Source organism: Stigmatopora argus, chromosome 11, assembly GCF_051989625.1.
Source record: "Stigmatopora argus isolate UIUO_Sarg chromosome 11, RoL_Sarg_1.0, whole genome shotgun sequence".
NCBI lineage: Eukaryota > Metazoa > Chordata > Actinopteri > Syngnathiformes > Syngnathidae > Stigmatopora > Stigmatopora argus.
The window spans coordinates 14,679,477-14,706,427 of NC_135397.1; the positions used below are offsets into that span (position 1 = coordinate 14,679,477).

The 26,951-nt window shown below is 40.1% G+C and overlaps 1 protein-coding gene across 6 annotated transcripts; it reads right to left on the reverse strand.

The window, feature by feature from the left end:
- Positions 1-386: 386 nt before the first annotated feature.
- Positions 387-25,726, reverse strand: ddx43 (DEAD (Asp-Glu-Ala-Asp) box polypeptide 43). Of its 6 annotated transcripts, XM_077613955.1 has the most exons (19): positions 25,195-25,726; positions 24,163-24,349; positions 23,795-23,850; positions 22,674-23,517; positions 20,130-20,247; positions 19,896-20,057; positions 18,855-18,936; positions 18,589-18,748; positions 10,865-10,983; positions 10,691-10,801; positions 9,744-9,885; positions 9,561-9,661; positions 8,892-8,979; positions 8,270-8,397; positions 8,078-8,187; positions 5,167-5,305; positions 2,596-2,683; positions 2,345-2,529; positions 387-582 (listed from the first exon to the last, which is right to left on the reverse strand). In XM_077613955.1, the coding sequence occupies exons 4-18, from the start codon at positions 22,797-22,799 to the stop codon at positions 2,386-2,388; spliced, it is 1,818 nt and encodes a 605-aa protein (XP_077470081.1). In that variant the 5' UTR covers positions 22,800-23,517; positions 23,795-23,850; positions 24,163-24,349; positions 25,195-25,726; the 3' UTR covers positions 387-582; positions 2,345-2,385. The 6 variants fall into 6 exon arrangements, with proteins under 6 accessions (XP_077470081.1, XP_077470082.1, XP_077470083.1 ...); XM_077613956.1 differs by lacking the exon at positions 24,163-24,349; XM_077613957.1 differs by lacking the exon at positions 22,674-23,517 and having other exon boundaries at positions 25,195-25,724.
- Positions 25,727-26,951: the final 1,225 nt, after the last annotated feature.

A 26,951-nucleotide genomic window follows, 5' to 3' on the forward strand; every position in this document is an offset into this window, starting at 1 on the left:
AATAATGTTGAACAGATTAACTTTGAGCACCAGCAAATCAAGACAAAGACTGAAGTCAAAACAAGGATTTGAGTAAACAGCAAGACTTTTACTCCAAGTCCAAAAGCCAGGAGAAACAAAACCAAGAAACACCAAATTAAGACCAAGAAGCCCTCCAAAAAATTAAAGCCAAGACAAGAGCAACACTTTGTTCAGTCGAGGCAAAGTAATCAGCGACACCTTAATGTCAAATACAGACTGAGTCTCTTTGGCAAGTTGGATACTTTAACATTTGTACTACCTCTAAAGAAAACATCAGGTCAGAGTGAGATAAAATAGGCTTTCCATGGAGAAAACTGACCTAATTTTCCATTTTTTTATAAGCAAAAGATCTACATTACACACACTAAGCGAATAAAATGCGTCTTTATTCATCAAAATGAAGGTTACTGGTCAAGTCACAAAGAGAACACAGGTCCTATAAAGACATCATTTAACCAAGAGGCCAAAAACATTGAGGGAACTTTAAACAACATAACAAAACACTCAACTAAACCATTTATAAGTAAATGAGAGACTTGAAGCTTCAGCTTCTGATCCATTCTGTTGAAAAAACCAAAATGTAAGAGTGAGTTATTTTTCATAAAATTGATAAAACCTTCTTTGGGACATTCATTCTGCTAAAGCCAAACTAAGAAGTAGAAGCATGATACAGTCATATCCACTTACAAAATTAATTGGTACCATAACTTTTTTCGTAACTTGAACATTTCATAAGTAGAGCAGTACTTTATATGTAAATTCTCGAATACGTTCCTCGGTCTTCACACAGCTACCAACTTCACCCTTTGAAATTGGTCTAATTTTCCAATTTTGTATGAAAGATGTGAGGAAACACAAAAATGAGAGAAAATTATAAGAAATAATGTTTTAATGTATAAAGCATAGAAAATCTATACGTGTTGAAATGCATTGGAACAAGAGGAACGGTATGCAACAGAGAGATAGCACACAACCACTGTCATGTCATGTTTAGGGTGGATGTGTGTGTGTGTGTTTTTAATTCGCACTGGTAATTTTCTTGGGAGGCATGATGATAACAACAGAAGTACAGTCCTAACTCTACTTACGAATGCCTCCAGGTACGAAATTTCCAGGTTACGAAAGCTTTTAATATGCAAATGAGTGCTTAGAGATAAGAAAAATTTCCAAGTTACGAAAACCCCCCAAAAGTACATGCATTCCTTATCCGTCATTTCATTTTGAAAATATTGTTGCGGATGCATTGATTCTCGCTTTAAAAGCTCACTCCACCATTTACTGGGCTCTCATTGGCTGTCTCACAAAAACCGTCCATTTTCTTTAACCCCATTGTCTGCTTAAACTTGTTTATGCTTGGGGAAGCTGTAGCCGACTGCCTCGACCTGAACGGCAGCCTCGGTGGGTTAAATTTTGCTGCGAGGGCAAGCGGTAGGCCGTGTTGTCAGTAATAAGGACGCTGATGAGTTAGTTGGTCGATGTCCCCAAAAACGGACGCATGACTAAATGCAACGCTCGGTTATACACGAGGAATTCAACGAGGGGGCAGCCACCATTGCAACAGCACAAATCAGAAAAAAATGGGGGAGAAACGAACTTTCCAACTTTGCGGAAAAAAACATCCTGAAAAAGTGCTCACGAGTCGTGCCCACTTTGACAACATTTGTCTTGTGCATTTATAAACATTATCAAGTCCTCAAAGGCAATCGTCTGTGTAGTTTTTTCTCCAAAATGTTCGTCATCCAGCACTGCAGAAGCAGGTAAGAACAAGTAGTGACTTATAAAATGGGTGTAAAATTACCAAACGTTAATGCTTGTTGATTAATGTGTTTGAATTCTTAATGCTGTGTTTATTAAATGTGTGTTCATGTTTGTGTGCCATTTCTATGTTGCATCCCGGTAGCTTTCTCTTGTTCCCATGCGTTTTAACACGGGTTTGTTATTATACACTTGTTATTCATTTTGTGACATTAATAAATAAGTGCTCTCCGCTTGATTTAAATCATTTAAAAAATGGTTATTGGAGCCTTTGGAGAAAGACTTTCTGAGAAATAATGTGAAAAGGACAATACGGAGACCAACACAAATTAATGTGCACACCTGGGACGCATCCAAGGTTAACAAAAAGTATTCAAATAAAAGCTGCTTTAGTGCCCTTTAAATTCACCTGGCCCAGATAGCTATTTTCAATATCAAATGTGGACCTTGATAGGTTTGCCTAACATTGGTGCATATAAACCTCTCTATGATGTACATTAACCACTCTATACTCTAATATAAACACCTTTACATTGTAAATAACTTCTTTTTGTATATAGAAATATACCTGTGCTTGACGAGCTGTCTTGCTTTTAGCAGGAGGCCAGGTTAAAATCTTCCCCAGTTTTGCCTGTTATCTCTGCTTCCATATTGTCCATTTCGTCCTCCGCCTCGAGGGCCTCGATCGAGCATCTTCTCTCTCATGTGCTTCTCATAACGATCGGCCATTTGAACTAGCTCCAAAGGGACCTCCTGCAAGGCCCATTTATGTTACGACATGCTTGTTAGGCATGACAAAACCTGCCACTCTGGACTTGCCTGCCCCGACCGCTGCAGAATGGGAATCAACTCTGGTGCCTTTCTCCAGTCGTCTCTTGTTATCAAGGTAACAGCTGTTCCTGAGCGTCTGGATCATACAAGAATCGGAAAAAATAAATGAATAAACAAACTAGAGGAGAACTCAGAGCGCAGACTTCCACTTCCACATAAGCAGTCATTTTCAAAGTGTTGCCATATTTGGTAGAGTTGATGTTCTCTTTAAAAGTGAGACAAGTTATTGCAAAATCATTTTTCTGATTTGTGACCTTTGACCTCATCACTTCAAATATAATCTGTTTGTCAAATATACAGGTTTTATAGTACCATATTTCTGAGTTATCAAGAAATTGTTTTTCTGATCTTTGTGACTGCGGAACTCATTACAGTAATAACTTGACATACGAATGCCCCGACATACGAGAAATTTGAGATACGAGTAAAATTCCGAGCAAATATTTACCTTCAGATATGAGACAAATTTTGAGATACGAGCATACTAGACAGCCAGGTAGGTGGCTTTTTAACCGCATCGTGCAAAGATCTCTACGAGCATTGGGCGGAGGTAGTATGAAGGGTAGTGCGAAGAAAAGTCGCATGATGACAATCGATATTAAGCTCGAAATAATCGAAAAACATGAGTAGTGTACACTTGACTGAGCTGGCTCGCGAATATGTATGGAGAAGCAGGAAGTTCGCCACGAAACCCGTAGTGGAATACATTAACCTCTTTGCCTTGGTTATTGCACAAGAAGGTTTAAATTCAGTGTAACGTAAGATTAAAACTTTAAGTGTATAGGAATCTAAGTTCATTGAAGTTAAAATTAAAGTTAATGTTACGTTACAAGCGCATCTGTCAAGTCAGTCTGTCTCTCTCTGTCTCCCTGTCTCTCTCTCTGTCTGTCTGTCTGTCTGTCTCTCTCTCTCTCTGTCTGTCTCTCTCCATCTCTGTCTGTCTATCCCTGTCTGTTCTCTCTCTGTCTGTTCTCTCTCTGTCTGTTCTCTCTCTGTCTGTTCTCTCTCTGTCTGTTCTCTCTCTGTCTGTTCTCTCTCTGTCTGTTCTCTCTCTGTCTGTTCTCTCTCTGTCTGTTCTCTCTCTGTCTGTTCTCTCTCTGTCTGTTCTCTCTCTGTCTGTTCTCTCTCTGTCTGTTCTCTCTCTGTCTGTTCTCTCTCTGTCTGTTCTCTCTCTGTCTGTTCTCTCTCTGTCTGTTCTCTCTCTGTCTGTTCTCTCTCTGTCTGTTCTCTCTCTGTCTGTTCTCTCTCTGTCTGTTCTCTCTCTGTCTGTTCTCTCTCTGTCTGTTCTCTCTCTGTCTGTTCTCTCTCTGTCTGTTCTCTCTCTGTCTGTTCTCTCTCTGTCTGTTCTCTCTCTGTCTGTTCTCTCTCTGTCTGTTCTCTCTCTGTCTGTTCTCTCTCTGTCTGTTCTCTCTCTGTCTGTTCTCTCTCTGTCTGTTCTCTCTCTGTCTGTTCTCTCTCTGTCTGTTCTCTCTCTGTCTGTTCTCTCTCTGTCTGTTCTCTCTCTGTCTGTTCTCTCTCTGTCTGTTCTCTCTCTGTCTGTTCTCTCTCTGTCTGTTCTCTCTCTGTCTGTTCTCTCTCTGTCTGTTCTCTCTCTGTCTGTTCTCTCTCTGTCTGTTCTCTCTCTGTCTGTTCTCTCTCTGTCTGTTCTCTCTCTGTCTGTTCTCTCTCTGTCTGTTCTCTCTCTGTCTGTTCTCTCTCTGTCTGTTCTCTCTCTGTCTGTTCTCTCTCTGTCTGTTCTCTCTCTGTCTGTTCTCTCTCTGTCTGTTCTCTCTCTGTCTGTTCTCTCTCTGTCTGTTCTCTCTCTGTCTGTTCTCTCTCTGTCTGTTCTCTCTCTGTCTGTTCTCTCTCTGTCTGTTCTCTCTGTCTGTTCTCTCTGTCTGTTCTCTCTGTCTGTTCTCTCTGTCTGTTCTCTCTCTGTCTGTTCTCTCTCTGTCTGTTCTCTCTCTGTCTGTTCTCTCTCTGTCTGTTCTCTGTCTGTTCTCTCTCTGTCTGTTCTCTCTCTGTCTGTCTCTCTCTGTCTGTCTCTCTCTGTCTGTCTCTCTCTGTCTGTCTCTCTCTGTCTGTCTCTCTCTGTCTGTCTCTGTCTCTCTCACATCCGCAAACTCCCCATTGTATTGAATAATGTCTAATTTGATCATTAAACATCATAACCACTAGTTATTTGTTACTCTGTTAGCAGATGGTGAATTACAACCAATAAAAATATCTTTTTCCATTGTAATATCCTGTTTTCGGTGTTTTTTTTCAGAGGGTGGGAACGAATTAATTTGTATTTAATTCTTTTTCTATGGAAATGTTGATTTGAGATACGAGTAAATCAACATACGAGCTCAGTCCCGGAATGCATTAAGCTCGTATCTCAAGGTATGACTGTACCTCAAAATGTAATCACATCTTCCATTTTGATTATAATCCCGTTATAAATTCAAGATTTCTCGAACACAAATATACAGACATAAATATCAGAAATATGGAACAACCTACTTCTGTAAGTCACAAGTGGGTGGATGTTAAAAAGAGGCATTTTTTTTTATGAAAAAGCATGTGGCATAGCCTCACCCTGCTCGTCCCGTCCGGCCCACGCGGTGCACGTACTCCTCGATGTTTCGCGGGAAGTCATAGTTGACCACATGTGTGATGTCGTGAACGTCCAAGCCGCGTGACGCCAAGTCTGTGGCCACCAGGATCCGAACATGACCTGGCGTAAGCCAAAAGAGAAATTTAAGTACAGTAATCCCTCGAATACCGTGGATAATGTTGACCAGACATGATTATCACAGGCCATGATAATTGAAAAATCACGAAGTAGGATGACCCCTATTATTACTGCATACCATACGACATGTTTTCACGCCTATACAAAATACAAGTACACAAGTACAATGACCAAGAAGTGTATTTATTAAATATTAGTTATAGGCATATGAAAGAGTGTAATGTGTTAATATCTAAATATCTCATATCATTTTCTGAACCGCTTTATCCTCAATAGGGTCGTGGGGAGTGCTGGAGCATATCCCAGCTGACTTCGGGCCTGAGGCAGGGGACACCCTGAATTGGTGGCCAGCCAATCACAGGGCACAAGGAGACAAACAACCATTCACGCTCACACTTATAGAGTGTCCAATCAGCCTACAATGCATGTCTTTGGAATGTGCGAGAAAACCAGAGTACCCGGAGAAAACCCACACAGGCCCGGGGAGAACATGCAAACTCCACACAGGTGGACTGACCAGGATTTGAACCCAGGTCCCCCACTGTGAGACCGACTCGCTAACCACTCATCCGCCGGGCCGGCCTAAATATAATCTATGAATAAAAAATTGTAAATACTTTAAGTACTGTACTCACAGGGAAAATAGTTCCTCTCATCTTAAAAAAACCCCAACAAAAAACAAAAACAGATTATTGTGATCTTTAGTCCAGTTTCTTTTCTTGTACAAATACGCATGGACGTGACTGTCAAGACGATTGCCAAATTCAATGGCTCTGACCATGTTGTCACCAATCTCCAGATGTCTTGTCATGCTAGTTTCACGGCCGTATCTACGCCGTAAATCCCTCATAATTATGGTTCATTTTTTTTATTCAAAAGGGGTTACCACTCGCCTAGTGTCCTTGGAAAAGGATATTTTGGCCATCTTCTGAATGTTCGCTTCTTTTTTTGAAAAACGCACTGTAGATTAATTTATGCCGCAATGGCGTGTTGCGCCTTTAGCATAGCAAAGTCACTTTTTCGGTCACAGTCATCACGTCTCGTTCATTCTTGGGCTCATTGGCGCTTAAGAGACATTTTCAGGGATGATTCGAAATACAAACAAAGTGGGAATAGGCTTGGGAGGTTTCTCCACAAGTAATGTGCGCGATTTGAAATGTAATACGAAGAAACCTGGAAATGGCAAGACGTAGTCCTTCTCGGTCTATTATATTATTCTTGCGTCATTCTTCTTCTCCAGTGAAATATCGCTTCCTCTTCAGCGCCAAAAAGCTGGGCCTGACCTCCGCTTGCGAGTTACAGCGTGAATTTTGATATTTTATTAACTTTTTTTGTATACTAAATATTAAAAAAAATACATAATACTTTACATTGTCAACTCCTTGGGCGCGCCAGTAAAAAAAAAGGTTTTGTTATCACTTTTTCAAATATGTGTGAAATAAAAAATGTTAAATAAACGCATACTGTAAATGAGAAAAATCATGAGTATAACCCAAAGGGATAAATTATTTTTTCTGTCTGCTTGGACATGTTCAGAGGGTGTCATTTCTTCTATAGAATCCAAGTCAGTCATTACTTGAGTACTTTTTCTATCGTAAAACATTTTCTCGGAATGTTAAGTTTTCTCGCTAGTATGTTGCTCTCTCACTCCTACTCCAATCAGTGCTCACTTGTCTTCTTCAGAGTGGACCGTTTTCAGACGCTATAAACTAATCACCATGAAAGAAAATATACCAACGAATGATGCTCAGGTTAAAGTGGCGTATGTTTTCTATCTGTTGGTGCCAGGTAGTAACTACATGAGGAACCATATTTGCAGCTCTGGTTTGTTTAAGTCAGTAATGTTGCTTGGTGCAATTTTGGTTCGGATTTATATATACAGACGCTCCCCTACTTACGAACGAGTTAGGTTCCGAGCGATTGTTCATAAGTTGAATTTGTTCGTAAGTTGCTCAGTGCTATATTTTGTATTATAATTTATGTTTAAGGCCTATATAAGTATATTGAAGGTTTATATAAGTGCATTTGTATGTTTAAGGCTTGTATAAGTAACACGCATTGGTTTGTACTGAAAAAAACATTTAATAAAATGGAGAGAATACATACAGTACTGTACTGTATACATTCATTAGAGAGAGAGAGTTTTACTAGAAACTGGCTGAAAGAAGCTATCTAATGAGGATTGCAGTTTTCTTTTTTTCATCATAAATGATGCGGTAGCACTGTATGGCATCATTCAATTGATTTGCAAACTTTGTGCAACGTTCAATATTTGGGTCCTGCTGCTCGATCTTTATGTTTATAAATGGTACTGACGGTCGAACGATTCAAGTTGTATTCCCGTGCAACGCTCACCACTGTCACGCGCATCAAGCTTCGTTATTATTGCCACTCATTTCAAATGAAATGGCTTGCCTCTTCCTTGCACCTCCCTCAATAGAAGCCTTTCACTTTTCACCAACCATATTGAATAATGGATGCACGAGATATTTAATGATAAAAATGAAAAAGGTTCTTTGTGCACTGGAGATACGTTCACGCACTTCCGCACTGCAACGAACTGGGCAGAGGAAGGTGGATGCTGGGTGAGCTGAGCTCTCACAGCGCCAGGCGTCGGTATTAGCGGCGGAAAGAAGCACTACTCGGAAAAAGGCGCGCAGTACAAAATCAAACTGACGAACATTTTTCGACATAAACACAATTTGCAGACATATTCGTATGTACCGTTGTTCGTAACTCGTTAAAGCATTTTACCTTCTCTAAAATCCATGAGTGCCTCCTCCCGATCATACTGCTCCCGGTCGCCATGGAGGCTTTGCACAGACAGACCGTGAAGACACATGTCACTGGATAGGTCGTCACACCTGGAAAAAGATGGTATCTTTTTTCAACGCTACTAGTCAACATTTAAGAGACAATTTTGGCTTAGCTTTACACAGCACTTACTTGATCTTTTTGCCAACAAATATGAGCACTTTATCCTCAGGCAGCAAGTTGCTGATGAATCCAAACAGGTAGGATTTCTTATCTTCTTCATGGAGCACCAGCACTGTCTGCTCTACCGTGCTTACAGCCTGCAAAAAACGTTGCCAACTCAGTCATATGTAATGGACAGTTAATGGATTCACTTTTCTGATTCACTCCGGAAAAACTCCGGAAATGGGACAAGGGTACTCCTGAAATGGGGTCGACGGAGGTTGGCAGCTCTGCATACCAAATCCCCCCAATGAGTGCTATACATCCATTAAGATGTTTTTTTTTCTTTTTCATATTTAGAAATCTGCATTAAAACAGGGTTGGACTAAGGCTGGTTTTCATTAAAAAATGAAAATTATACAGTGAATTCTCTATGTTGTTTAAACATAAAACATGTTTACTTTAGTGTTGAATGAGGTTTCAGAAATGTATATAAATGTACTCATGTCTTTCTTGATAAGGTTCTGACAAAGTGATATCAAAAAAAATCTCATTGTCTCGTTGAGAGCAGTATTGGGACATGTAAATCGTGATATGTATCGTATTTCCAGATATGAGGCAATACACGCCCTTATTTAATATTCTCACTTACTGCCAAGTCCAAAGTGCCCACATAGACCATCATGGGATTCTTGAGAAATGACGTAGCTAGACGTCTCACGCCTGTGGGCCAGGTGGCACTGAAATAGTAACAAGGCACACTGAATCATCAATAATCACCAAACGTGGGAATTTTCAACCCCTTATCATGGAATAAATTTATAATTTAAGGAGCAAACACTTAGTCATACCTCTATTTACAAATGCCTCTAGGTATGAAATTTTCAGGTTACGAAATTTTCAGTTTACGAAACCTTTTGAGATGCAAATGAGTGCCTCAAGATACAAAAAAGATTCAAGTTACGAAAACGTCAATACATTTCCTATATCCGTTATTTTATTTTGAATTTTTTGCGGATGCACTGCTTCTTGCTTGACAATTTCCCTACACTCTATTGGGCTCTCATTGGCTGTCTCACAACTACCCTCCATGTTTCATTGACCGTGGAACAACTTAGAGTATTTAGATATAAAGTAGTGCTCTACTTATGAAACTTTCAACTCACGAAAAAAGTTCTGGAACCAATTAATTTCGTAAGTAGAGGTACGACTGTATAGTTAAAATTTCCAGCATATTTTCAATGGGTAAAATGGCTTCATCTGCTGGACAAACATTGAAAAGAATAACAAAAAGGCAATTTTCAAAGTTAATCTTTAATACCTCGTCATGACTGTCTGTCTGTCGGGACGTATGTCTACCAGAATCTTTACGATCTGGGGTTCAAAGCCCATATCCAACATCCGGTCAGCTTCATCCAGCACCTTTTTAAGGTCATTTCATATAGGCAAGAATGAAATGAGAAACAAACAGTGGCTGAAGCAGAAACCAAGACAAGCGTCATACCAAATAGGTGATGGAGCTCAGCCTAATGAGGTCGTTTATCTGCAGATCACTAAGTCGGCCTGGTGTAGCAATGACAATGTCCACGCCGCCTTTCACCAGATTGATTTGACTCCTTCTGTTACCGCCTCCGTAGACACAGATGCTGTGAGGCAATAGGTGTTTAACTATTTTGAAAGTTAATTAATCATTTTAGAAACAATGCTGATGGAAAAAATTGCCAAAAGCTAGATTTTTAAAGCTGTTAACTCATTGAATGCCTCTGTTGGCCATAATCCATTACTATCAACCCTGACATTTGCAAATAAATCAGACATCTATTGGAGTCAATGGGAGATAATGAGTTAATAATTATTTTATTATTTAAGTTTAAATAAATTTCCCCTTTCGTCAAAAAAGTGAGTGCTTGTATATGTGAAGCCCTTTGTTGTGGTAACTATATATAAATGAATATAAAGGATATAAATAAGTGAATTGATTTTTGATTAATGAAAAAACAAAAAGTAAAAAGCAATATATATAACATTATATTCCAAAAGTTGTTCTATCACAAAAACTAAAATAAATCTACTTTTCTTTTTTAACATATATCATTAAAAAAGGGAAAACGTAAATATACACTTTCATCCTTCAATGAAAAAAAAGCATCTAAAATTTTCCAACACAATAACAAAAGAACACTAAAAATTTATATTTATTCAAATGTAGTTTTTTTTTTTTATATCAAAAACCTGGGAAAAAACAACCATTCTTGGTTTTCCAAGTCGATATATATATTATATATATATTTAACGAATCAAACTGAGATATCTTATTCAAAATAACTTGATTTATGTAGCTGATTAATTGACTCATTGTGGAAAAACAAATGCCGATTAGTCAACGATAAAAATAATCGTTTCTGACAGCCCTATGGAGTGGTGACATATAACATTCCACGGCTTTCTGACCTTTTGTAACCTTTGTAGCGATACTTGCTGCACTCCTCTTCAATCTGCAAGGCCAGCTCTCTGGTGGGGGTCAGAACCAGCATACCAGGGCCTCCCTGCTCTGATCGTGGTCTAACAATAAACCATGCCAAATATTTACTGTGCAGCTGAAAAGGACGAGCAAATGGTACTCACACAGGCTGTCCATCCATGTGCACAAAACCGGGAAGTAGGTAGGCCAAAGTTTTGCCTGTTCCTGTCTGAGCGATGGCAATCAGGTCCTCCCCACTCAGCAGCACGGGCCACGCCTGTGACTGAGGGAAAGGAGTAGTACATTGTTAGAATTATTATGGAATATTCTATATGTGTTGTAAGCATTTTTCAATAAGTAATAAGGCTATAAACCAATTCATGGAACCATGGACACTTTTCCTCCACATCGTCTCCTCAAGGCCCCACAGCTCGAGGACACATTGTTTTCACACACGCTTTTCGGCAGAACACAACGGGACTGTTTTGACGGGACTCCAGCAGAAGATGGCGATAATCGCATTATTGTTTGAAAATACGGCTTTGCTTTGTTTACCTTGAAAGCATTCCTCACAGTTGTTTTTCTAACCAGCGAGGGTGTTATTGTACTGATTACATAACCATGTTTTTCGAGTGTCGCGATTAAATACAATGATTCAGTTACTGCAATTCAGAATGCACTGGGGGCTAAGACGACGCCACACGGCATTTTCCTTGCAAATTGTAAGCAGAGTTTGTTGAAAGATGTTTTTCCTTTTTTAATTAAATATTACTAATAATGATTTAAAAGGTTTGAATCGTTATTCCAACATTTGGTCCTTCGAGTAGCCGGGGTCAACACATCGATAGGGAATCCAGACGCTGCAGTTTAATATCTGGAGTGACCGTGCACGGCGAGAATCCCTTTTCCAGGCCGGACTATTTCTCAGCAGCGCCTGTTTTCTAATCGGTTGACGACTATCCTCTTGGTAAGCATCTTTCGACATTTCTGCCGAGTCCGCGTGTGATGGCTGCATATTGAGACGGGTTCCGAGTGCGTGAAGGGCATCACACGCGAAGGCCTTATTTTGAGAAGTAAGGCTCGCGTCCTGGGGATTAGCGATTTTAAAACCCTGGGTATACTAGTCGATGCCAGGTAACGAGACAGAGCATGAGTCTATAAAACTTGGGGCAGTTCGGGGTGTCCTGTACCGCGGTCCGGATAGGTACAAATATAACTCTGACAGTATATCAGGCTAGGGTATACATTTGTGTTGCGTGTGTTACGTGTGTCGTTCCGCGGAAAAAGAATTTGCTAACTGATAACTAAGTGCGAGCGAGCTCCCTTCTAAAAATGGGCAGCGCAAATGTAAAAGCGGCTATTGACGACGATCCAAAGATGCGTCTGCCGTGTAAAGATTGGAAATTTGTTGAAAATCAAAGCGCTACAAGGGTTAAACACCTAAACTTATGGATAAATAAATATGGATTTGCTGGCCAGCTTAATATGCATAAGATATTGATACTGCAGGATAAAATACGTGCTAAGCATGGGGGAAATCTTAACAAAATGGAGCAGGAGGGATATAATGATACCTATTATTGGTTTATGATGGCAAGGGAACGGAGTGATGGATGCGTTAAATCAGTTGATAACGGTGGGACTGGAAACACGGAGGCTGTGTTATTCCACAGAAAAGAGGACATTAGATTTTATCACCTGAATGGGGTGGAAACGCAGCAAATTTGGATGTTCGCGTTAAAAGGTGATTGGCATGCAGTTAGGGGGGACTGGAATCCAAAAGCTGATGGTGGCCCGTTGTGTCATGACGGTCGTGAGTTGAATGTGAGAGTGCATGAACTGATTGATCGGGTTATGGGGAATTTTAAAACAAAAGCTAATTATACCGTGATCAGCAGAGCTAAGCAGAGGGATGGTGAGCCTTTTGCAGAATATCAAATCAGGATGACGGCTTGTTTTAAGGCCAACAGCGGCATCGCTGAAGACCACGCGGCGGGCAGCCTTTATCAGGAGCAGCTAAAAAATGTGTTGCATGCTCATTCAAATTATACGCTTAGGGAATGGGTTGAAAAACATTGGGTAGACAGGGCTACGGGCACGCTTGAACAATACGTAAATCAGGCGATCCATGCAGAAGAGGTGTTAAAAAAGAAAAGAAAGGGGGGGGGCACCCTCTAACGAGGACGGGATTTTTGACCAAAATAAGGGATGTGAACGTAAACCTTTTAACAGGGATAATGAAAAAAAATACGCAGGGAAGTTCAACAGAAATCGAGGTAACAGAGAGAAAATCTGTTGGATCTGTGGGAAAATAGGTCATATATCCCGCGATTGCCCAAATAACAGGGCCTCTAAAAGAAGGCAAATCGGCATGACTAGTCGGGGGGCCTGCTCAAAACGAGAAATGGATTTGAGCAGAGGGAAGTGGAACTAAATTTAGCGGAGATATTGGCACTTGATACAATTAAACCTGAAATCACACTGTTCGTGAATGGGATGCAATTAAAATTTTTGTGTGATGCTGCTAGGCATACTTGTTAATAGTAACTAAATGTACTGTCAATGCACTGGAATGAAATGGCTTATTGTGGCTTATCCTGGTTTCGTTCCCGTCTGCTAGCGGAAATATTTTGGTTAACAGAAATACAAAACAGCAAATTAAATGTTTAGCGGGGTTGCCAAAACTGCGTTTTGGTCAGACTCTAAACTTGCCGAATAATGCTTTGATTGCGGGGGGAGCGCTCTGTTTTGATGCGGCTGAATATTACAATAATTGGCCTTGGGGGTGCTGAAGCAAACTTGAGGGCAGAAATGGGTTTTGCTATGATATAGTTGTGCTTGCAGCATATTGTAATTTAGTCTTCTCTAAAAAATAATTGCTCACAGGAGGCACAAGAGGGGAAGCATTGGGCACAAAGAAAAGAGAGCACTTAGGAATGTCAACATTGATAAGCTGCTTCTGCAGCGAGCGTGAAGGTCATAGTCAGCGGGTAAGGGCGCGCTTCCGTTTAAACATTTCAGAATAAGAACAAAACATGGTCTGCAAGGGATGCAGAGTTCCGCGATTATCTTCGCATTTATTTTTGGGATTTAATCAGAAATGTCTTTCGAGGTGATAGAAGATCTGTTTGGCAAAGATTTATTTGGTAAAAGCTTTGGAATTGGGAATAATACTATTATTATTATTTTCTTTTTACTTTAATATAGAAGATTGGCTGGTTAAAGAAAAATGAATGGATTTTTTACAATATTATGGCATATTGGTTACAATTTGTGGGTCCTTTATTAAGCATTGAAAATTGTAATTAGGAAATGCCTAGTAAAAGGTGGATTTCTCTAATTTAATTATTGTAGATTTTTCTTGTGGTAACAGGGAGCTATAAGAAATGGCTCTTATCTTAAGTAAACATAGTATGGGGTGATTTGCAATTTATGTCTTAGGTATTAAGGGTTATTTGGTTGTTAAAGAAATCAGACATGAAATAAACAATGCGGAAATGAGAAATTTCATGGCGTTCGTCCAAATTGTTAGGTAAATTGAACCTGGCTGGGGTAGATAAGATAATTGGTTAAGGATAGGCATAGTTTCCCTAGAAGAAACATGGAGCGTCTTTAGGTGCACAAAAGACTTTCCTTGTTTGACCTGAAGGGGGCGTATGCTTTGGTAGGTCATATTGATGACTATTGGGACGTTATTACTGTCTATTGCTTTAGGGGCATACACATTAAGAATTTAGCCAAAACTTACTGCATTGCAATTATGGGGTTAATACAACTGAATGTTACGGTGATAACGATGGGCAATAACAAGCTTAGATAAAGGGGACTATCTACAACAAAGTCTGGTAGGGCCTTCCATGGTGTGAAACAAGTGAAATAATGTCTATGTTTTAAAAATAACAGCTCCAAATTATAAAATATCAACCTTGGAGAAATGCTTTAAGTAGATGGGTTGACTAGAATGGGCAAAATTCGATAACATTGAAAGGGGGTGTAACTTAATGCAGAACAATGAGATAAAGTTTTTTGCAAACGGTTAAAATACTAAAAGGGGGTGTGTGTGTGTTTCAATGTGTGCAACTTTTCCGTTATTGCATTATTGGCGAATAGATAGTTAATCACAGCCACTCGCATGGCAATCTACATGCTGACTGAATGGGGTAAGGGGCGGTGGCAATTGAACAAATTTCTATTTTTAGATATGTGGCATGTGAAACTAATACATTAATTATCTAGTTTCTTCAGGCATCAATCTTGCGGTTCGAGGATCTACTAATGCGGAGTGGATCCAGACCTTCCGGAGTGTGGAGTATTCCTGGTGTCCTCAAGAATTCGTAGGTTTTCTCTGGGTACTCCAGTTTTACTCCAACAAACCAAAATTGTGGATGATTGGGGGAGCACTCAAAGCAAATTCCTTGATTATGAGTGCGAGCGTGGATGAGTGTCTGTCTTTTGTGTTTTAATTGGCTGGCCACCAAGATATATCAATATTCTAATATCAAGGTGGAATATTTCTGAAATCGCTGATAAGCCTTTCAAGGACGGCGGTGGCAGAGTAGGACAGAAACAAAAAGAAAAGAATTTCGCCAAATGAAATTTTTTGATTTCTGCAATGGGAAATTTTGGGAACCTGGGGGACTAAACAAAAACAAAAGTCTTATCTAGGAGGGCTGCCATTTTGAGTCATGGTAAATTTCATGCCTCAAAAAAGGGGGAGGTTATATATTCAATCTATATGCAGATATATGGCAAAAACACGGGCGATTCCCCCTTATGTCAAGCTACAAAAGCTACATATCCATTTCAAAGGATACACATGGATTTTATAGAATATGTGTGGTACATAACAGTCCTAAAACAGATTGGGGAAACCTTGTTGCAGAAACTGGTCTAGATTGGCAAGCTTGGATGGCACACGTGTGCGAAAAAACCATCAGGCCTTCGATAAAATTAACCCATATGGTGGGGCATTGCAAATCATAATTCAGACTGACAAATTAACTTGTGGATCTTTGTCTGACGTTTTTCCTAAGTCCATGGGTAAGAAGGTCGTCAGAGATGGAAACACCCGGATCCGCCATAGTAAAATTAAAATCTGAGATGACCAGAGAATTCATTTCTGCAACGGGGAGTTCCCAAACGGGAGGCGGTAAGAAATAATTGGTTATTGTTGATGGAAAATGCAGCTATTATAAATCAAACCTGTATCAAACCTGTATCAAACCTGTATAACATGTATGGGGGGCCGACCTCTCTTAAGAGTAGTACCCGCGCAAATTACCCCTGATTGTGTAAAGGAGATAATGACAAGAGATGTAAGCCCAAAATGTATGAAATGGAATAATGTCTACCCAGTTACAACGGCAGCAAAGGACAAGCCTAACTTTTCAACACATGTCGCGTTTAATCATTTTACCTGCTTAGTCCTCACAGGGCACGGTCCGGCACTGGGAGCGATAAATGTGACGTGGTGTGCCCACGTCCTAAAACAGACTGCACCCCTGATTCCACGTTCTGACCTATGGTGGTGGTGGGGTCAAAACAAATTATACGACTCCTGCCAAAATGACAGCAGGACTTTGTGCCTTGGTCTCACTGCTATTACCAGTGTCTGTTTTTCCATCTACAGTAGAGGAGATACAATTGGCTGCACAGAAATCCGGTATGATGGCGGGCCCCTCGCGACGGCGTCGCATGGAGAGAGGGTGATCCGACATACATTGATGATGAGTATAAGTTGGCTAATCAGATCGCAGCAGGTTGGGAGTATATTTTTCTTTTAATTACTCCAAACAAAAATGTTGATTGGATAAATTACCTGCATTACAATGTCCAAAAACTTGGAAATTATACTGAACAGGGATTTGTGGCGATAAAGGAACAACTGGCAGCCACTAGTCTGACGGCGTTCCAGGATCGTGCAGCGGTTGAAATGCTTCTTGAAGGAGCAGGGGGCGTATGCAACGTTTGAAAATGTTGCACTCAACAACACGCCCCCCACTGGGTCCCACACCAGGGCCAACGATGGCCTGCAGACCCTAAACCGCAAGATGAAAAAGCATCCTGGAGTAGAATAATGTCCGCTGACAGATTTGTGGCCTCACTAATAATGATTTGGCCTAATTTGTGGTAGCCCTTTTTGCTACAATTTTGACATTATGTGGGTGTTGTATTATTCCCTGCTTAAGATCTTTGATGAGCCGACTTATAACCACTGCGATTGCCCCTACAAATTCCAAATTGCATGAATTATATCTCCTACTGCTGACACTAACAGTGAATTCCAGGAGCATGGTAATTACGAGGATGGATTGGACGAAAATGATCTTGTGTTCTGCTTTTCAGACCTGCCGAACGAGTAGCCTAAGCGGGTAAAATTAAAACAGCCAACGGTGATATCCCTCTCATTTTGAATTTGTCATAAAATGAATAACAAACATATAGTAAAAGGAGGGAATGTTAGAATTATTATGGAATATTCTATATGTGTTGTAAGCATTTTTCAATAAGTAATAAGGCTATAAACCAATTCATGGAACCATGGACACTTTTCCTCCACATCGTCTCCTCAAGGCCCCACAGCTCGAGGACACATTGTTTTCACACACGCTTTTCGGCAGAACACAACGGGACTGTTTTGACGGGACTCCAGCAGAAGATGGCGATAATCGCATTATTGTTTGAAAATACGGCTTTGCTTTGTTTACCTTGAAAGCATTCCTCACAGTTGTTTTTCTAACCAGCGAGGGTGTTATTGTACTGATTACATAACCATGTTTTTCGAGTGTCGCGATTAAATACAATGATTCAGTTACTGCAATTCAGAATGCACTGGGGGCTAAGACGACGCCACACGGCATTTTCCTTGCAAGTTGTAAGCAGAGTTTGTTGAAAGATGTTTTTCCTTTTTTAATTAAATATTACTAATAATGATTTAAAAGGTTTGAATCATTATTCCAACATACATAGAGGAATCATACGACTCAGAAAGGACAAGAAAAATACAAGTACAGTAATACCTCGACATACGAGCAATTTGAGATACAAGTAAAATTTCAAGCAAATATTTATCTTGAGATACGAGACAAATTTTGATATACAAGCATACAGCGGACGCAAGAGGCTGCTCATAAGAACATCATGGGCACTGTCTCTCTCCCCGTAACTCCCTCGTGTAATGTCTTTACGAGAACTGGGCGGAGGGTTGCATTTTTTCAGTGTTTTTTTCCCGTTAGTCAGTGCGAATGGCGGAGCTTGTTCGCTAATACAAGAGTACTACTACTTCCCGGGCATGTTGGCAAGTGGTCGTGCATTATCCTTTTGTGAGGACATTTGTGTCCATCATTTTCGGAATACTTTGAAGGGAAGACAAAAGCAAACAACCCTCGATAGGTTGCATCTGAAAGTCAGGGTGGAGGCGGGGCAAATAGAGACAACCCGGGAGAAGAAAGGAATTAGAAATAAATTTAGTGTAAGGTTGATTAAACTTTTTTTTTGAGTGTCTGCATCGTAATCCAAGTTAATTTAAATTAGTTTGTTATGTTACGAGCGCGTTGCCGTGCAAAAAGTCTCTACTTCTCCCTCTCCCTCTCTCTCTCCTCTGTGAAATCCGTCTAATTTTAGTACTATTAAACACATTTTAGTACTATTAAACCACTAGTTATTTGTTACTTTGTTAATAGATGGCGAATTAGAAGAAATAAAAATGTTTTGCCAATCCAATATCGTTTTTGGTGTTTTTTCAAAGGATTGGAACAAATTAATGTTTTTAGTTCATTTCTATGGGAAACCTTCATTTGAGTTACGAGTAAATCGACATACGAGCTCAGTCCCGGAACGCATTAAGCTCGTATCTCGAGGTACCACTGTATGTTAATGAATAATATACCTGGATGGGAGTCGGTTTGACAAAGCCAACGCGATGGATGTTGTCCATGATTTCTGGATAAAGCTCAAAAGCCTCTAGAAAGCTCCGGCAGGGGTTGGGAACGGTGCGTTTCTCGCCACCTTCCATGAGGTCGTCTACAAAGATGTTGTTGTTTTCTTTTCTGTGTGAGAAAAGTAGCAAAAACCTTTCAGTCAGTGTATGTAATTTTGCAGAGAAGTACAGACACATTTCTAGGAAAATAAATGCAAATATGCTTTAACGTTCACCTCCAATCACAGACTTCCTCATGAGTGAGTAGAAAAATACTTTCAGCTTCTGTGTAGAAATTCTTTTTAATGGGTGGCAGGTCTGGAAAATAGTCGCGGAGTGGAAAAATACTTAAGCAACCAACTCGGGCTTTTCCAAATGTGTATGATAATTTGTTTGTACATGGATGGGGAAATGAATGGAGTTTGGCAACCATGAACTTGCTTTGAAATGGAAATCAAGAATTCAAATAATGAGGGGACTTCAAACTAATGTATTAATATTTTTATTCATTAATTAAATGTTACTTGCATCAACTTAACTCTTCTGCTGCCATTGATGGTGAAAGACGACTTGTAAATAATTAATCTGGTTTCCATGGGCAACATTTCGGGTCCTTAGCTACAACGGGGAAGCTCGTTCTTATGGATGTCCAGGGAAAACCCCAATTTCCAACAGCCTTAACTGGCAATCAGCTGGTGACAAAATAGGCTAAACCTAAGGTTAACTGATTGTTTTGATTATTCATTCATTTATCTTCTAAACCTCATATCCGGACAAGAATTGTGGGGATGCTGGAGCCTATCCCAACTAACTATGGGCACCAGGCTGGGGACATCCAGAATAGGTGGCCTTCACACTCATACTTAGGTGCAATGTAGAGTGTAAAACCAGCCTACCTTCCATGTTTTTGGGATGTGGGAGGAAACCGGAGTACCTGTAGAAAACCCACACAAGCTCCACACAGTGAGGATCAAGCTCGGATCAAACACACGACCCCAGAACTCTGAGCCCAACACGGCAACCATTTGTCCGCTGGGCCACATTATTTTAATTAATTTGAGAAAATAATATTTCATGTCATTTAAGAGAATACCACTTCGTCCAAATTAAAGGAAAACTTCCTTTCACAAAACACAATTTGTCCAGCATTTAAATACAACTTGTGAGCTATTTTCCTTCCTTTCCCTTCACAACTATGGATATGGATATCCATTTGAATTATAGTTGAATTGTTGTAATGCCTCTGCGTGTGTACCAACCATGCTCTCATAAATCACCTTGCCACTTCATCTTCTCATACTTGTCCTTGTTCTCCCGAATGCTGTTCCAATCAATGCAAACAGGGACCGGGGCCACGTTGGCTTCCTTCAACTCTGCATTGGACCAGACTGATCCACTTCTAAAATCCTTTTCTGCTCCTTCTCTTCTTCCGTAGCCTCCTGAAACATCCATTCCAAAAAATAACCTCTCAAGTGCTTTCTTTTGAGACCAGAGTACTCTCCTTAACTTACCACCATGGAAACGAGAGTGCCTGTCAGTCACCAGGCCTTCTATCATCTCTTTTGCTTTCTGTTGGCTGGCAGAAGGTCCATAGATGTGCACATCGGCTTCATTTTCGCCATCGTGGATCTACGATATGGAGTAACAGCAGCCACAACTGAGAAGGGATTCCTAAATTGATTTAAATAATTTTAACTACAGTGGTACCTCGACATACGAGCACCCCGACATACAAGCATTTCGAGATATGAGTAAAATTTCGAGCAAATAATTATCTCTAGATACGGGAAACATTTCGAGATACGAGAAAGCTAGGTGGCCAAGACATGAGGCTGTTTATGATTTCGTTTTTGCCGCATCTCTTTCGTGTATAACAGATATCTACGAGCACTGGGCGGAGCGTTGCATTTTTTTCAGTGTTTTTTTCCGTCACTCAGCGCGAATGTCGGTGCTATCGCTAATACGAGGAATATATATTACTTCTCGTTGGCTGCTCATAAGAACATCAGGAGCACTGGCTCTCTCCCCGCAACTCCCTCGTGTAATGTCTCTGGTCGCAACTCCCTCTTTGTAATGTCTCTGCGAGCACTGGGCGGAGCGTCACATTTTTTTCAGTGTTATCCCCCCCTTAGCCTCTTAGCTCCCGTTGGCGGAGCGATCGCTAATTCAAGACTACTTCTCGTTGGCAAGTGGTCGCGCGTTATCCTATTGTGAGGACATTTGTGTGCATCATTTTCTGAATATTTTGAAGGGAATACAACAGCAAACAGCCCATCGATAGTGAAAGTGAGGGTGGAGGCGGGGCAAACAGCCAACCCGGCCAGGAGAAGGTATAAAAATGTAAAACAAAATTAGAATTAATCTTAGTGTAAGGTTAGATTAAACTTATTTTTGAGTGTCTGCATCGTAATCCAAGTTCATTTAAATTTGTTCATGTTATATTACGATTCAGCGGTGCAAAAAGTCTCCCCCGCCTCTCTCTACCCCCCGCGAAATCAGTCTAATTTTAGTTCTATTAAACACATTTTAGTAACATTAAAGCACTAGTTATGTGTTACTTTGTTAATTAATGGCGATTAGAAGAAATAAAAAAAAAATCCAATCCAATATCCTGTTTTTGGTGTTTTTTCAAAGGGTTGGAACGAATTAATTAGTTTTTAGTTCATTTCAATGGAAAACGTTCGTTCGAGTTACGAGAATCTCGTCATACGATCTCAGTCTCGGAACGGATTACAATCGTATGTCGAGGTACCACTGTACGAGCAATTTGAGCTACAGGTAAAATTTCAAGCAAATATTTATCTTGAGATACGAGACAAATTTTGGTATATGAGCATACAGCGGACGCGAGAAGCTGCTCATAAGAACATCATGGGCACTGTCTGTCTGGTCGTAACTCCCTCGTGTAATGTCTCTACGAACACTGGGCGGAGCGTTGCATTTTTTTCAGTGTTTTTTCCCGTTAGTCAGTGCGAATGGCAGAGCTTGTTCGCTAATACAAGAGTACTACTTCCCGGGCATGTTGGCAAGTGGTCGTGCATTATCCTTTTGTGAGGACATTTGTGTGCATCATTTTCGGAATATTTTGAAGGGAAGACAAAAGCAAACAACCCTCGATAGGTTGCATCTGAAAGTCAGTGTGGAGGCGGGGCAAATAGAGCCAACCCAGGAGAAGAAAGGTACAGACGCTCCCCTACTTACGAACACAATTGGTTCCGAGCGATTGTTCATAAGTTGAATTTGTTTGTAAGTTGATTCAGTGCTATATTTTGTATTATAATTTATGTTTAAGGCTGATATAAGTATATTGAAGGTTTATACAAGTGCATTTGTATGTTTAAGGCTTGTATAAGTAACACGCATAGGTTTGTACTGAAAAAAAAAAATTTAATAAAATGGAGAGAATATGTACAGTACTGTAGAGAGAGAGAGAGATTTATGTATTAGAAACTGGCCAAAAGAAGCGACCTAATGACGATTGCACAGTTTTCTTCTTTTTTTTCATCATAAATGATGCGGTAGCACTGTATGGCATCATTCAATTGATTTGCAAACTTTGTGCAACGTTCAATATTTGGGTCCTGCTGTTCGATCTTTCTGTTTATAAATGATCATACTGGGTGTATTGAAGAACTGTAGAGTCGGGGGCTGCTTGCCGTAGTTGTCCTATCGACTGATTTATTTGATTTTATCGTGATAACAATTTTAGTATTGGTCCATATATAAAGCGCACTGGATTATAAGGTGCCCTGTCTATTTTGGAGAAAATTTTAGACTTTTATGTGCGCCTTATAGTCGTGAAAATAAGGTACTATTAAACCACTAGTTATTTGTTACTTTGTTAATAGATGGCGAATTAGAACAAATAAAAATGTTTTTTCCAATCCAATATCGTTTTTGTTTTTCCCAGAGGATTGCAACGAATTAATTTGTTTTTAGTTCATTTCTATGGGAAACCTTCATTTGAGTTATGAGTAAATCGACATATGAGCTCAGTCCCGGAACGCATTAAGCTCGTATCTCGAGGTACCACTGTATGTTAATGAATAATATACCTGGATGGGAGTCGGTTTGACAAAGCCAACGCGTTGGATGTTGTCCATGATTTCTGGATAAAGCTCAAAAGCCTCTAGAAAGCTCCGGCAGGGGTTGGGAACGGTGCGTTTCTCGCCACCTTCCATGAGGTCGTCTACATACGAGCTCAGTCCCAGAACGAATTAAGCTCGTATCTCGAGGTACCACGTTTTGATTATGTGATGTAAAATAAATTGTGAAAATCACAAACAGTTCGTCTGATTTGTTTCCTGCCATACAGAGCCATTTAGTGACACATTTTGGATGACTTCTCCACAGATGGCTGCGCATGTGAACTCTTTCCGCTGCCCGTGTGAAATATTTTTCTACGTTTTCTTAAAGGCGCCGCCATTTTGAAACGAACATTAGTTTTTTTTACGCAGGCCTCTGCGCATCAATCATGTTCCGTTTGGGATTTCGTCTGCTCACCGCCTTTGTACCGTTATTCAAAATATTTCACCATATCAGTGTTTGGTATTACGGTCTAAATTAGGGTAGGTGGATTGCCACCTTGGGCAGGTAAAATGGACGGGTTACCTGCCCTGTGGGCAGGTGGATTAAAAAGTTAATGTAGAACTCTGTGTTGGATGGCCAATTAGCCCACTTGGCCGATCTCTTCATGTAAAGTATTGAAGATGAGGACTTTGATGAAATTGTGAATGTTTATGTTTGAAATAAAAGCACTGACAATAAAGCATAACCATACTCAGTTTATCTCCTACTGCTTTTAAAAATATACGCCAGCATGCATGCCAGTGTATCATGTTTTGGCATAAATAGGTGCTACTGTATATTGTGCCCAATAAAAGGGACCGCCCTGTGTACCTGTGGGTTAAAAACAGAAATTGCAAAAAAATTAAAAATAAATAAAATAAGACAGTGAGCCCTAGGGGCGTGAAAATACGGTAAATGTACAATATATATTTGTACAACCCTTTAAATGATATTTATTTACAAAATAAATACTTATAAAATAATTGGAACTTTATTTAAATTTGTTTCTGCCTACGCGGCTGTAAAAATTCCTAGTGTACAAACGTACAAGGACACAGAATTTTCATAAATTGAGAACCTTGCAGCAGAGACAAACTAGTTAACTTGCCTTAATTCTGGCACCGGAATTCTCCTCCAATTCGCGCTTTTTAGCTCCTCCACGGCCTTAAAACAAAATTCAAAAGATTAGCCCAACTTCAACATGCACAAATAAGAAAAAGCTTAGCTTTTAGTATGGAAGTGACAAAGATTTGTGTAATGCAAACAAAGTGTATAAATAGACACCATGTATGAAAGCATGGTTACAATGATAGCAAAATCATTATTCTGGATGGTGTGTTTACAAGCAGCTGTTGCTGCGGGTATTCCTCAAGATTAAGGGCCCTCATCTGTGTGGTAACAGCTGGGGTTTTCAACAGAACAACGCAGCAGTTTAAATTGCTGACTTGAAGGACTTCTTCATGGAGAATAACATACCTCTTTTGGACCATCCTGCATGTTACCCTGATATAAATTCCATAGAGGACATTTGGGGTGTGGATGACAAGAGAGAAATGGCAGTTCCAAACAGTTGATCCTTTTGTAAGCGATCGTCACCATTTGGAGCAATGTTCCAAACAAGCCTACCAAGCATTTTTGGGGATGTGGGAGGAAACCGAAGAACCTGTCAAAAACCCATACAGGAAGGTTGGAGCCCTCGATCTCAGAACTGTGATGCGCTAACGGCTAACCACTCATTTTTTGAGTGATGTTAAAAACGTCTGATCATCCGATATTAAGGCTATTTCAAGATAAGTGCCATTTTATTTGAATTACTTTTTGTAACACTTTTGCTTCTTTCTTTTGCATATTCTGGTGCTCTAATTTATGCTACCCTCATTAAGATGCAAATGTGAAAAACAAATTCTAGCTATTCCTCAACTGGTTTGTATATTAATTTTTGTTTTGAGGGCATTTTGTTCAACGAAAACATCTGAAAACTATAAAAAGGATTAATTGTAAAAATTTGACAAGGAAGAAAATAATGGAATTTATTGACACGGTGTGCACTAACAATCTTCCCTACGTATTTGTTGAAAATCACTCAGGTTCGCCAAAATAGGCTATTTTCACATATTCGGGGCTGAAGATATATGCATAGGTGGGTTGATAAGATTTGGTCTATTTTTAACTAAATTTGGGTTTCTCAGAAGGAATCGTTTTGATTAGTTTAACTTGTATATCGGGCTTTGAAGTTCAGCTACAATGTGCTTGCTTAGATCAGTACCTTGGATTTTTTTAATTTTTATCTCGGGACACTCATTTGCATATAAAAAGCTTTCGTAACCTGAAAATTTCGCATCTAGACCCTTTAGATGCGAAATGTTCAAGTTACTCTAAGAGGCATTCGTGAGTAGAGCTATGAGTGAATAGCGACCTTGGTTGTTGGCCTACTGTTCGCCATTACACAAATTGGAACGCATGTGCTTCGTGTTTTAGTGCACTTTGGAAAAAAGCGAAAAAACATACCAATTATCCTCCCAACCAGGTCGCTTTCCACCGTGACAGTAATGGGGGAATTTGACTTTTCTGTCTCAAATTGCCCTCTTCCATTGGGTCCCAGTTGCTCAAAGTGGCGGAAAGAGCTGCCATCAATTCCCCGCCTTTTGTATTTCCGTCGCCCACCGCCGTCGTCATGGTCATTCTTCATCAAACCGACGAACTCACTCTTCTTCGTAACACCGATACAAACATTTCTCCTCGGATTCGCAGGTTTTATTGGCAAGGGCTCGTTTCCGTCTTCTTCCCAGTCAGACATTTTTCATTTGAGCTCCCAACTCAGAAGCTGTCAATCAACATATGGTTCTCACGCAACCTTCCAAATGTTACACTTCCGCCCCATTTTGCTTCCCAATGTTCGTAAAACTTCACAGGTTAATTGCAAGCATGTATTTAAACGACTATTACAGTGATAAAAAATAATTTTCTGAATAAAAATATCAGAAAAGGAACGCCGTGAATTTAAAAATTGTTAAAAATGCACCAATTTAGGATCATGCAGAGAATGTGGGTCGGCATTTCCGGTGCGTTATTTTGTGCCCGAGTTTTAAAATTCTTTGTGTCATTTTTAAATCACGCAATGCTCAAGTTAACTAGAAAGAGAATCCCCCACACTTAAAGCCACATCGCCAACTTTTTATTATGAATTAATTGAGAATGATAATTTAATGGTCAGCCCGGTAGGTAAGTGGTTAGTGCGTCGGCCTCACAGTGGGAGACCAGGGTTCAAATCCAGGTCAATTCACCTGTGTGGTGTCTTCATGTTCTCCCCGGGCCTGCGTTGGTTTTCTCTGGGTACTCCAGTTTCCTCCCACATTCCAAAGACATGCATAGGAGGCTGATTGGACACTCTAAATTGCCCCGAGCTATGAGTGTGAGCGTGAATGGTTGTTTGTCTCCTTGTGCTCTGTGATTGGCTGGCCACTAAATCAGGGTGTCCTCTGCCTCTGGCCCGAAGTCAGGTGGGATAGGCTCCAGCATCCCGCGCGACCCTAGTGAGGATAAAGCGGTTCAAAAAATGAGATGAGATGATAATTTAATAGCGAATTCAAATCTTTAATAATTAATTATTAATCAGATTTCACATTGTAAAAAGTCATTTAGCCTACATTTACAAACATCCAAATTCAAATCATATCTGTTTCAATTAGAGCTGGGCGATATGACAAAAAATGTTATCACAGTAAAAAAACGTATCAGTCTCATCTCATCTTATCTCATTTTCTGAACCACTTTATCCTCATTAGGGTCACGGGGGGTCTTGAGCCTATCCCAGCTGACTCCGGGTCAGAAGCAGTGGACACCTTGAATCGGTGGCCTCCTTGTGCCCTGTGATTGGCTGGCCACCAATTCAGGGCATCCCCGCCTCTGGCCCGAAATCAGCTGGGATTGGCTTCAGCACCCCCCACGAACCTAGTGAGGATAAAGCGGTTAAGAAAATGCGATAGATGAGATGAGGTGAACCAAAAGTTGTTCGTGATCTGCGGAATTCAACTTTTGGGTTGGAGTGAAAAATTAGATATTGAAATACTATTTTGTATCTCTTTGATTCCTGTTGATAAAACTTTGATGAGAATGACTTTATATTGTAAACAGAGTTTTAAATGAGAAGATTCTCACCTAGTGGTGTGCGTTGAGATTTTTGCAATGCAAAAATAGTGCCGCAGCTCAAAAAGCGTTGGGAAACACTGATATAAAGGATCAGAGCAATCTGGAGAAATGACTGC

What these genes read in the sequence shown, in the direction of transcription:
- ddx43 (XM_077613954.1), bottom strand. Translation starts at nt 25,483, where the DNA reads ATGTCTGACTGGGAAGAAGACGGAAACGAGCCCTTGCCAATAAAACCT. An exon ending in TCAAACCGACTCCCATCCAG is followed by an intron (nt 10,984 to 18,588) that starts GTATATTATTCA and finishes CCTTTCCCTCAG; the next exon opens with TCACAGGCGTGGCCCGTGCT. An exon ending in TGAGCTCCATCACCTATTTG is followed by an intron (nt 9,662 to 9,743) that starts GTATGACGCTTG and finishes GACCTTAAAAAG; the next exon opens with GTGCTGGATGAAGCTGACCG.